Consider the following 13,121-nt stretch of genomic DNA (forward strand, 5'->3'; position numbering starts at 1 on the left):
CCAGAGACTTTGGACTTAAAGGTAAAAATCCCCACCAAGGTCAAGAGGTCCCTTTGGTGGTGGAGAAATCGGATAACCTTGTCTCAGGGTTTGGCCTGGTCCTTCCCGGCAGACCAGAGGTTAACAACGGATGCCAGCAGGTGGGGGTGGGGAGCCCACTGGAACCAAAACCTGGCACAGGGGGTTTGGTCTCAGACCGAGACAAGAAAATCCTCAAATTGGAAGGAATTAAAGGCAGTCGGCCTAGCCCTAACTGCCTTCTCTCAAAATCTTCAGGGGACTCATGTTCAAGTCCTTTCAGACAACGCCACTACAGTGGCATATCTAAACAAGCAAGGGGGCACAAGAAGCAAAACCCTACAGCTTTTGGCAACGGAAATTCTGCAATGGGCGGAAAGGCAGTTACTTTCCTTGTCAGCAATCCACCTAAAAGGTACACTAAACAGTGTGGCGGATTATTTAAGCAGGCAGAAGATCCGAGAAGCAGAATGGAGCTTGAACCCAGAAGTCTTCATGTTGATAACCAAGACTTGGGGAAAGCCAGAGGTGGATCTGTTTGCAACGAAAGAAAACGCAAAACTTCCACTTTACTTCTCACTCCACAGAAGCGACAACTCTCTGGGAGTAGATTCCCTGGCACATCCCTGGAGGTTCAGGTTGGGGTATGCCTTCCCCCCCTTCCAGCTCATTCCGTTGGTATTGAGAAAAATCCAAATGGAAAGAGCCTCAGTGATCCTGATCACACCCTATTGGCCCAAAAGGGTTTGGTTTTCGACTGTCCTTCAACTGTCAGTCAAACCTGCTTTTCAGCTCCCTCTTCGTCAAGACCTACTGCTTCAAGGTCCAGTCTATCATCCAGAAGTGGAAAAGCTAAAGCTCACCGCCTGGTATCTGAGGAGCAACTGCTGAAAAGGAAAGGATTTTCAGACGCATTAATTGCTACTCTACTTTCCAGTAGGAAAAAAGTCACAAGGAATATATATGCAAAAGTTTGGAAGACATATAATACCTGGTGTGAATCGAAAGATCAAAAATTGAACAGTACTACTTCAATTTTGGAGTTCCTACAGGAGGGCGCAGGAAAAGGTTTGGCAGTAAGTACCCTCAAGGTACAAGTTACAGCCCTGGGGGTATTCTTGGAAAGGCCCATTTCTTCAGAATCTTTAATCATCAGATTTTTCAGGGCCCTTACCCGCTCCAGACCAGTGCCTGTCAGAAGCTTCCCCAAATGGGACTTGTCGGTGGTCCTTCAGGCCTTCACAAAGGAACCTTTTGAACCACTAGAAACGGTTACACTAAAAAACCTTACCCTCAAGACGGTCTTCTTGGTGGCAATAACATCAGCAAGAAGAATCAGTGAATTACATGCTTTATCAGCTATCGAACCTTTCTTGTCCATATATCCAGACAGGATAATTCTCAAGACAGATCCAGGGTTTCTCCCAAAAGTAGCTTCAACGAGAAACCGCTCACAAGAAATTGTGTTACCTACCTTCTGCCCTAATCCATCAGGAGATAAGGAAGAAGGCTTTCACTACCTAGATGTAAGAAGGGTTCTTATACACTACTTGGAGGTTACTAAAGAGTTTAGATCATCAAACTCTCTTTTTGTTCTTTTCTCTGGCAACAAAAAAGGTCGCCAGGCATCAAAAGGATCAATAGCCAGATGGCTCAGATCCGCTATTTCAGAGGCTTACTCCCAAATGAAATTGTCTCCCCCACAGGGGATCAGAGCTCACTCTACTAGAGCGTTAGCCACTACATGGGCAGAGAAAGCTGGTGCCACTCCAGATCAGATCTGCAAAGCGGCTACGTGGTCAAGCTACTTTACATTTGCAAGACACTATAGGTTGGACCTTTTGGCAGCTGAAGATCAGGCTTTTGGCAGAAAGGTCCTGCAAGCTGTGGTCCCTCCCTAAATTGAGTAAGTCTCGATAATCCTCTCTAAGGTGCTGTCCTGAAAGACGTTTTAGGGAAAATTCAAGTTAGACTTACCGGTAACTTGTTTTCCAATAGTCTTTCAGGACAGCAGGAGGATCCCGCCCTATTGTATAAAATGTATTGCTGTGATTAACCATATCTGTTTATGTGTTCCAGCATGGGCCGGAGGTACTCTTCTACAAACTGATGAATGGTGGGAGAAGCCTCCTTTTAAAATCTGGTGGATGGGGTGTTTCCTGATGAGGAGAGGGAGGAGCCATCTCTCTAAGGTGCTGTCCTGAAAGACTATTGGAAAACAAGTTACCGGTAAGTCTAACTTGAATTTCTTTTCTTTTTCACCCTGCACGAGAAACACATAATGAGCTAGTATGCATCGCATACTAGCTCATTATGAAATACTTACCTTAGAACGAGCCCCCGCCGTGCCGCCCGCTTAGCTGGATGACGGGCGACATGTCCAGTCGCCCATCTTCCGGGATCGCGGCATCCGGCCATCTGGCCGGAGCCGCGGTGACGTCACTCCCGTGCACGGGAGCCGACAGTCACGGCACGGGGCTCTGAAGGAACGGCACGAGCGACCGGTCCTTCAGAGCGCATGCGCCAGTGACGTCACTGGATGCATCCAAGGTAAATATCTCCTAAACGGTACATGTTTAGGAGATATGTTTAGGAGATATTTACAGTACCTATAGGTAAGCCTTATCATAGGCTTACCTATAGGTAAAAGTGTCAGAGGAGGGTTTACTTCCTCTTTAATCTTCAAAATAACTGCAGGACAGAGGAAGGGTAGGGCTTTTGAAATTGTCTTATCTGTGTTTCCTGTAGAAGGCAGAGCCAATAATCTCTCTAAGTAACTGTCCTGGAAGATTCATGGAAATACCGTTACCGGTAAGTCTAAGGCTACATTCACACCTGAGCGTTTTCGCGCGTTTTTTACTGCGATTTTTTTACCGCGATTTACAGGCGTTTTTTGTGCAGGTGTTTTTAGATTGAATAGAAACCAATGGAAAACGCCTGTAATCTGCCCAAAAAGAAGCTCATGTATTTTTTGAGCGTTGGGCGTTTTGCTTACAGCGTCAAAACGCTCAGATGTGAACAGGGGCCATTGAAATGAATAGGATTTGTCTTGTTGGGCGTTTTGAGAGCTGATCCTAGAGCAGAAAAACGCCCCAAAACGCCTAGATGTGAACGGAGCCTAATGGGGGTATTTTTGTTTATAATGCAAAAAATAAATAACGCAGAGGTGATCAAATACTAACAAAAGAAAGCTCTATTTGTGGGGAAAAAAGGACATCAATTTTAATGGGTACAGCGTCGCACAACCACACAATTGTCAAGTTAAATAACGCAGTGCCATATTGCAAAAAAATGGGCCTGGTCATTAAGGGGGGTAAAACCTTCCGGTTTGGCAGTCACTTGACTACTCTAGTCTCCCTCTCCTGATCTGACAGCTAGAGCGGGAGGGGTCGAGACTCCCCATTGGTGTCATCAGGAGGAGAGAGCTGAGATGTCATTCCGGGAGGTGGGAAACATAGAGTAGTCACGTGGCCTCCGATCGGTTCAATGACAGCGGCCCTTTATTACGTGAACGCTCTGTCATCAACAAACCAGTGCATGTCCGGTTCAGTCCTCTCCTCGCACGCTGTATATAGCGATCGGTACAGCATGAGAGGAGGGAGGCTGCAGCACCACTCATCCCCTGCCTCAGTGGTGCCTCACAAAAGTGTCATGGGTAGTCCAGAAATGATGGTGCTCCCTCCATTTTGGGCCTCTGTATGTGGCCAGGCTGTGTAAAAGTCTCACATGTGGTATCAGCATACTCAGGAGGAGGAGCAGAATGTATTTTGGTATGTCATTGCTATGTGTTAGAAATGTCTTCTAAATTGACAGCTTTGTGTAAAAAAAAAAAAAAAAATTTGTTTTTATTTTCCAAAAACTTGTTGGAAAAAAGAGACGTTCAAAAGACGCATTATGCCTCCCTAGATTAATTGTTGGGGGGTATTTGCTTTCCAAAATGGGTTCATTTTGTTGGCGTTTCCATTATCCTCGTGCTCCAGGGCCTTCAAAGGTGATATGTTGTCAGGAAATTATATGTGTAATTCTTCTAAAATAACCTGGAGGTGCTACTTGGATGTTGGGCTTCTGTATGTAGCCAGGCTTTGTAAAAGTCTCCCATGCGGCATAGCTTGTAGACTTTTTATAACCTTCACGTAGACCAAATATATACTTGTTTGGGTTATTTTTACCAAAGATATGTAGCAGTATAACTTTTGGCCAAAACTTATGAAGAAAAATTAATAATTTTCAAACCGAAACACAGAAAAATGCATTTTTTTTTTTATTCTCTCTTTCTTCATTTATAGCGCAAAAAATAAAAAACCCAATGATGATTAAATAGCACCAAAAGAAATCTCTATTTGTGTGAAAAAAGGACAAACATTTCATATATGTACAGCGTTTCATGACTGGGTAATTGTCATTCAAAATGTGACTGACAACACTGAAAGCTTAAAATTGTTCTTGTTAGGAATGGGGTTTAAGTGCCCAATGAGTAAGTGGTTAAAAAAAAAATAGAAAGGGAAATGAAAACTTTTAGCTTTTGGTCATGTTGACTAATTTGTGCCCAACTTGTTGGGAAACCTCCCTGTAAGTTTTCCCAAATCCTTCCTTTTGAATGTAAAGTGAATGGCAAAGTTTGTATGTTTGACAAGAATCGGGGGAAGTCCCAACCCTCCAATGTTATCCTCAGACAGGCAGAGAAGTACAGGTGCAGAGTCATTTGCCTTGCTGCGGGCATCATAACGTTCAGGTATACACACCGATTCATTTTTGTTCATCCTGTGGACTTATGCCTCACACACACACGATTATCGGCCGACCGATCGTCCGACTTTTGTCCAGAGTGGTGTTTTGTTGGTTGGAATGTGCCTAGACTGCACACAAATTTTCTCTGAGCATGCCCAGTCTTGCTCATCAGATTTTTGTCTGCCGAAATCTGTACTGACTGACGGAAAATCGGCCGTTGTGTTGACGGCCAACAAAAATTTTATAGCATGCACACCAGATTTTATTCGGCCGAAAAGTCGCAGTCGGTTGTCGGAAGCATCATACTAACAAGCCGAAAATCGGCCGATCGGACGTTGGCCGAAAATTCACGGCCAATAATCGATGCGTGTGTACGGGGCTTTAGACTACAATTGAGCTCAGTGTTTTAAGGCATTTTTTCAGGCAGATTTGCAAATATAGGAGTTTTTTTTTTTTTTTTTTTTCCAGGCGTTTTCCTCTTAGGCATTTTTGTGGCCAATAGATACCTGTGTAAGGTGTGTAGTGATGCTAGAAAAGTGGGGGGAGTTGTTTGAGCTAAAAACACTAATTTCTCACTGGCCTTTTCCATTGAAGTCTAAGGGGACAAAAATGCAGAAATCTGCCTGAAAAGTAGCTCATGTGACAACCGTTTTGCTACAGGTGAAAAAACGCTTAAATGTGAACAGGGGCCTCTGAAGTGAATGGGATTTTGCTTGGTGACTGTTTCTGAGCTCTGAGCTGAAAAACACTCACGTGTGAACGGAGCCTGAACAAAAATAAACTCAACAGATTCCTCCTTCCATGCTATAAGTGCAGCTGTTGTATTCTTGCAGCTGGTGCCTGCCAAAATACCTGAACATTTTTTTTTTTTTTTTTGGATAATAGATTATGGGATTACTTCTATCATTTCAGCTGCATAAGGGTCTTAGAGAAGTGGGAGTGTATAGTTTTGAAATCAGAGTGACTGGCATGATTACCAGGTAAACAATATATAGAAAACAGGATACTTCTTAACCTCATTTCTTTATAAAAAGGAGCTTGCGATGGTAGATTCTGTTGCCACTGCCAACCACTTCAAAACCAGCACTTTTTCCCCTTCCTGCCCAGGCCAATTTTCAGCGCTGTCACACTTTGACAATTGCATGGTCATGCAACACTACCCATATACAATTTTGATAATTTTGCTCACACAAATGGAGTTTTCTTTTGGTGGTATTTAACCACTTGCCGCTGGCCCACCGCCCAATGACGGCGGAGCGGTGCGGCTCTCGTTCTGGGACGCCCTCCAGTGACTCTTCCGCTGTCTGTGATTGGTTTGTTATCTCCCGGCTGTTATTGCTGCTGCTGGCCAGTCAGTGTCTCCAGGCAAACCGCGGCCGGCCCTCCCCGCTGCCTGATTGGTTCACGATCATCTCCTCGGCTGCTGCTGGCCAGTGACTGACAGTAAGGGCAAACTGCGGACCCGGAAGGACACCTACCTGTACCAGTGCTATACGCTGAATGTAAAAATGCCCCCCCTCAGTGCTCTTTAGCCCCCCCTCGGTGCTCTTTAGCCCCCCCTCGGTGCTCTTTGGCCCCCCCCCAGTGTTCTTTGGCCCCCCCCCCAGTGTTCTTTGGCCCCCCCCCCAGTGTTCTTTGGGCCCCCCCCCAGTGTTCTTTGGGCCCCCCCCCAGTGTTCTTTGGGCCCCCCCCCAGTGTTCTTTGGGCCCCCCCCCAGTGTTCTTTGGGCCCCCCCCCAGTGTTCTTTGGGCCCCCCCCCAGTGTTCTTTGGGCCCCCCCCCCAGTGTTCTTTGGGCCCCCCCCCCAGTGTTCTTTGGGCCCCCCCCCCAGTGTTCTTTGGGCCCCCCCCAGTGTTCTTTGGGCCCCCCCAGTGTTCTTTGGGCCCCCCCCAGTGTTCTTTGGGCCCCCCCCAGTGTTCTTTAGCCCCCCCCCGGTGTTCTTTAGCCCCCCCCCCCCGGTGTTCTTTAGCCCCCCCCCCCCCCGGTGTTCTTTAGCCCCCCGGTGTTCTTTAGCCCCCCGGTGCTCTTTAGCCCCCCGGTGCTCTTTAGCCCCCCGGTGCTCTTTAGCCCCCCGGTGCTCTTTAGCCCCCCGGTGCTCTTTAGCCCCCCGGTGCTCTTTAGCCGCCCCCCCCTCCCCCGGTGCTCTTTAGCCGCCCCCCCCTCCCCCGGTGCTCTTTAGCCGCCCCCCCCCTCCCCCGGTGCTCTTTAGCCGCCCCCCCCCTCCCCCGGTGCTCTTTAGCCGCCCCCCCCTCCCCCGGTGCTCTTTAGCCGCCCCCCCTCCCCCGGTGCTCTTTAGCCGCCCCCCCTCCCCCGGTGCTCTTTAGCCGCCCCCCCTCCCCCGGTGCTCTTTAGCCGCCGCCCCCCCGGTGCTCTTTAGCCGCCGCCCCCCCGGTGCTCTTTAGCCGCCGCCCCCCCGGTGCTCTTTAGCCGCCGCCCCCCCGGTGCTCTTTAGCCGCCGCCCCCCCGGTGCTCTTTAGCCGCCGCCCCCCCGGTGCTCTTTAGCCGCCGCCCCCCCGGTGCTCTTTAGCCGCCGCCCCCCCCCGGTGCTCTTTAGCCGCCGCCCCCCCCGGTGCTCTTTAGCCCCCCGCCCCCCGGTGCTCTTTAGCCCCCCGCCCCCCGGTGCTCTTTAGCCGCCCCCCCCCCTCCCCCGGTGCTCTTTAGCCGCCCCCCCCCTCCCCCGGTGCTCTTTAGCCGCCCCCCCCCTCCCCCGGTGCTCTTTAGCCGCCCCCCCCCTCCCCCGGTGCTCTTTAGCCGCCCCCCCCTCCCCCGGTGCTCTTTAGCCGCCCCCCCCCTCCCCCGGTGCTCTTTAGCCGCCCCCCCCCTCCCCCGGTGCTCTTTAGCCGCCCCCCCTCCCCCGGTGCTCTTTAGCCGCCCCCCCTCCCCCGGTGCTCTTTAGCCGCCCCCCCTCCCCCGGTGCTCTTTAGCCGCCCCCCCTCCCCCGGTGCTCTTTAGCCGCCGCCCCCCCGGTGCTCTTTAGCCGCCGCCCCCCCGGTGCTCTTTAGCCGCCCCCCCCCCCCGGTGCTCTTTAGCCGCCGCCCCCCCCCCCCGGTGCTCTTTAGCCGCCGCCCCCCCGGTGCTTTTCATCTCTCCCCCCCATGCTCTCCGGCTCCCCCAGTGCTCTCCAGCTCCCCCAGTGCTCTCCAGCTCCCCCAGTGCTCTCCAGCTCCCTGGCTCCCCCCCTCAGTGATTTCCAGTTCCCCCCAGACAGTGCTCTCCAGTCCCCCCCTCTCCCCCTGTGCTCTCCATCCCCCTGGTTTTCTATGCTCCCCCCCCCCCCCCCCCTGCGCCTTCCAAACCCCCCCTTAATTCTCTCCAGTCCCCCCCCCCCCCCCCCCCCCGTGCCCTTCAGCTCCTCCAGTGCTCTCTGCTTCCCCTGTGCTCCTGTATCATGTCCGCAGCCTCTGACTACCTCCTGTATCATGTCCGCAGCCTCTGACTACCTCCTGTATCATGTCCGCAGCCTCTGACCACCTCCTTTATCATGTCCGCAGTCTCTGACCACCTCCTTTATCATGTCTGCAGTCTCTGACCACCTCCTTTATCATGTCTGCAGTCTCTGACCACCTCCTTTATCATGTCTGCAGTCTCTGACCTTGTCCTGTATCATGTCCGCTAAATGTACAGTGTGTGTCGTAAAACGTTTGACATTTCGAACATGGGAGAGACAGCGCTGTCTAGCCACGCTAAAGGTGCAAAGCACCAGTCTGCAGCTGCGTGCTTGACAGCTTCCAATCCGATCGCTGGCTTTTTCACCCGTGCGCCTGAAGTGACACCGGCTCCCAGCTGCGGCAGCGGTGCTTCCATCTCATCCACTGTAAAACAAGGGACCATTTTGAGTCACGCTGTATCCAGAAACTAAACCCTAACTGCAGAGGTACTGTACACTACAAAGATTGTCATTTATTTTAGTAAAAATATGCTGGGTGTGACATGGATTTTCTTCTTATTTAACATGTATACGTAGACATTTTAGACATAAAACGTAGACATGGAATTTTATTGGTGAAAATGTGTATGAACCCTGAAGTAAATATTTGTTCATTAATTTAGGACAAAGTGTATTCTGTTACATTTCTTTGGTGAAAATAACCCAAATCAGTGTATATTTAGTCTGTAGGAAAGTTTATAGAGTATACAAACTATGGTATATATCTAAAATTAATCCTCATTTCTTCAGGCCCATAAATGCCAGGATCCAAGATATTTAAAAAATGTTCAAGCAACGCCTATGGAGATCTTTAAGTACCATGGTTTGACACCATTCCACGATTGTGCACAATTTTAAACTGTAACATGTTTGGTATCTATCTACTTGGTGTGACATCTTTCACAATATGCAAAAAAATTTGGCTAACTTTTACTGTTTCGTTTCTTAAATGCAGTGAAATTAATTTGTTTTCAATAAAATTGCGTTTGAAAGACCACTGCGCAAATACCGCGTGACAAAAATAATTGCAATGACCGCCATTTTATTCTCCTGTCTTTGCTAAAAAATATATAATGTTTGAGGGTTCTAAGTAATTTTCTAGTAAAAAAAAAAAAAAAGATCAACATTTCTTATGGGTACAGTGTTGCATGAGCATGCAATTGTCATTCAAAGTGAGACAGAGCTGAAAACTGAAAATTGGCCTGGGCAGGAAGGGGGTGAAAGTGCCCGGTATTGAAGTGGTTAAGGTCCTTTGGCAAACTGGTAATAGGTTTTCTTTGTAAAATTGCAATCTGAATGAGTTGAGATAATGTTAGATTACATTAGATGCACACAAAATAGAGATGAATACATTTTCAGAAGACAAGTTGGCATCATGCCCAAAACATTGACAGCTGCTAGTAACTCCTTGGGGTATTTTCTTCTGTCAGTGGAAGCGCATGTTTTTCACCAGTTTGCCTGCTAAACTCCATGGAATGGCTTCAATACCTGTCCATCCCTAGAGTAAAGAAGTCCCAATAATTATGAGAATTTATCAGTTTCCTAGAATATTACTGATGAATGGAAATGTTTGATAGTAATGTCCTTTTCACTCCAGCGGACTGATCAGTCAGTTTTCCAGGTGAACCCAATTAGACAACCTATTCTCAATGAAGCTACCAATGTTGGCTGACACCTGCCAGCATCCAGTCCAATTCGGTCTGCTAAAAACAGATGGGGATCCGGTTCCCGTCCATTGGATTGGATGACAGTCGAATGGAAACGGGCAGGCAGTCCATTTCAATCAGACCACCCCATAGAAAACAGCAAGCTGTGTCCGCTGTGCCTAGTGGAATGGACACAGTTCCTGTCACCTGCCTGCTCAGCTGGGATCAGCGGAGAGATCCCCAGCTGAGCAGGTGGGTCCTCTTGATGCTGTCCGCCTAGTCTGAAAGGGGCCTAATGCTGCTGGGGCCCTTTAACATATTCGGACCTTTCGTTTCATCAGTTCAGTAATGTTTTTTTTTTCAAAGAAAAATTGCATGAAGTTTGTCAATCTGTCAACGGATGGATGAAAACTGACACAGTCTGCAAATGTGAAAGGGGCCTTACAGTTTTTGTATTCAGCTGTTTCTTGCAAACAGGTTGCAATTGGAAGATTAGTAAGAGGTGGATTTAACTCTTGCTTGCCTTCCTAAAACCAAAAAAACTGCTATAACTCTTGTGTTGATGCTCCCAAATCTTTCATCTTTACACTGTCTGCTATAGCATATGTTAGTCACTTGATATTTTCTTTTCAATCATTTTTTTATCTCTTATTTTAGGAAGGACCGAGATCGAGATAGAGACGACAGATCAAAGGATCGAGACCGGGATCGGGACAGGGATAGAGATCGTGAAAGAGATAGGGACAAGGATAAGGATTCACGTAGCGCATCAAATACCCCATTTATAGCAGCCGGTGGTATTCCAACTGTAAAGCCAGCAGCGCTTCCTCAAGGCATCAATCCATTCACCAACCTGCCCCACACACCGCGGTACTATGAGATCTTAAAGAAACGGCTGCAGTTGCCAGTCTGGGAGTACAAGGAGCGTTTTACGGATATTCTTACCAGAAACCAAAGCTTTGTTTTAGTGGGAGAGACTGGTTCTGGGAAAACCACACAGGTATCTACTGCTTTCTGGAGAAATGCTGACACATAATTAAAGTTAATCTAAACCCAGAAACAATTCTTTAGATGAGGTGGCTGCATTTTGCTTTCTTTAAGGCTAAGTACATTTAGCTAATTGGACTATAGGCCCATTTATTTCTATAGATGAGCTGTACTCCACTGCATGGCCTGTACATTTTTCATGAACATTTTTAAAGTCCCAGCACAAGTCCTGTCCTAGACTGGTAAGAGCTGAGGTAATCTTGAACATACTTTACCGATACGGTATCAAAAGGAAGCCAGGCTCTTATTTATATTTTGACAGCAGGGGTCTAGTATCCGATGAGAGTTCTCACTGTATACCAGTCTAGTCATCTAAATTGCACATTCCAAGTGTAATGTTCCATCTTGGCCCCTGAGATGCTTGACAAATCTGAATAATAGAAGAACTCATAACTTTCGTACTGTACAGTGCATTATTATAAACTTTCTGCAAAAGCTTGATTACACAGGAAGAAGATGGTAGACCCCAAACATGCCAGCTTATAGTAGACATATAGGCAAAAAAACTTTTTCATTTTGGATACAGTAAGGGAGGGTATAACCCGTGTATATGTGTGTGTGAGATATATATATATATATATATATATATATATATATATATATATATATATATATATATATATATATATATATATATATTTTTTTTTTTTTTTGGGCCATCTGTGTCCCGTTGGGGAGAGATCTGAAAAATAAGGAAGTCCATTGGGGTCACCAGACCTAGTGTCCCCATTGAAAGATTTCCCCTCTATTACAGTTGTGTTGATTGTTTTTAACTTTTGATGATAATGGTAAACAAGACAAATAAAGAGGGTGAATCTCTCGAACAGGGGCACAGACAATAGTAAAAACAGACAGCTGTTCTAATGCATCTCCACACTATCCAAAATACAAAAAAAAAAAAAAAAGTTGTCTTTAGTTGTACTTTAACTATAGAACATGTGAAAGGTATTAATAAACCTCTTATATCCCATTGGATAGGGTTAGTTGCTGGCAATTCAACTTTGATCTCAACAGTATATGGTTGCGATCTGTGGACAAATATCTAAGGGGTCTCCTCATTGTGGGGGTGTATTATCAGCACATGTTCCATCCAAACTGAGGAGCAGGGAAATGCATGACCAGAGATGTCAGGAGCAAGGTTTCCCACAACCCTGTAACTTGAGTGGTGGCAGCTTGAGCATTAGAGTGTTTCCTTTTCCCAGATTGGGAGGTCCTTGAGATGATTCACCAGCATGCTGGTCAATTTCTGAGAATTGACAGTGACACCTTGCGCATCTTAGCTTTGAAAACCTAAATTCAATAAGTCACATTTTTTTGTAATCTAAGAATGGCTGAATTTTAAAAAGGTAAAATCACTTTGTGCATTATAGATTCCCCAGTGGTGTGTTGATTACATGAGATCTTTGCCCGGGCCTAAGAGAGGTGTTGCATGTACCCAGCCTAGAAGAGTAGCCGCAATGAGTGTGGCACAGAGAGTCGCTGATGAAATGGATGTCATGCTGGGCCAGGAAGTTGGTTACTCTATTCGATTTGAAGACTGCAGCAGTGCAAAAACTATCCTGAAGTAAGTAAATGAGGAGCTTGCGTCTCTTTAGGTGCATGGGCCTCTCCCTATAGTTCTAAATATGTAAAATTACAATATATAATGCTGACTGAACAAAACTTTCTAAGGCTAATACCAAAAAGCATTTTTTTATATATATTTCTCTGTGCACAGGGATTGGGGTATAGTGCCATCTGCAACCAGGAAAGTTTGTCCACAAGCTTCTTTGATTTGGCTGCCATGGTGTTTGACCGGATGATCGTCTTTTTGAAGGGGGCTGTACCTGGTGGGGGCTCCTGCCAGGGCCCCCCTTCCTGCTGGTGTCTTTTTTGGGTCTTTTGGGCCCCCCGAAGCCTTGTGGAGCCCCCATTTTCTTGTAGCCTGTGTGATATAGATTCGGCGGCCATTTTCTAGTGGTTTGTAATTGCTAATAGCGGCGGCCATGACTGTAAAGCGTATATGGGTGGTGATTTCGGCGGTGGGAGCCCCGCCTTATCCCATGGTACTGACTCGTGGATCTTTCTCTTCCTGATCGCCGCATGTGTGTGCAGATAGCCTGGTGCTGCGGTGCCTGATCGGTGGGTGGTGAGTCTGGTAGGGGTCCTCTCCCTCTCTGCTATAGGATCAGTTGGTGCTCTGTGCCTGGCGACCTGTGGTGCTGCCGTGTTTTTACACTTTTTTTTTTGGGTCCTGCTTTTTCATTCATGGAGTCC

The 13,121-nt window shown here is 47.3% G+C and overlaps 1 protein-coding gene across 1 annotated transcript in view; it reads left to right on the top strand.

Moving 5' to 3' along the window:
* Nucleotides 1-13,121, top strand: part of DHX15 (DEAH-box helicase 15) — a 75,560-nt gene that overhangs the window by 13,360 nt on the left and 49,079 nt on the right. Inside the window, exons 2-3 of the mRNA XM_082267851.1 lie at nt 10,476-10,818; nt 12,236-12,429. Coding sequence (XP_082123977.1) covers nt 10,476-10,818; nt 12,236-12,429 — 537 coding nt within the window. The remainder of the gene's footprint in view (nt 1-10,475; nt 10,819-12,235; nt 12,430-13,121) is intronic.

Source organism: Pelophylax lessonae, assembly GCF_965119305.1.
Source record: "Pelophylax lessonae genome assembly, chromosome: 1".
NCBI classification, from domain to species: domain Eukaryota; kingdom Metazoa; phylum Chordata; class Amphibia; order Anura; family Ranidae; genus Pelophylax; species Pelophylax lessonae.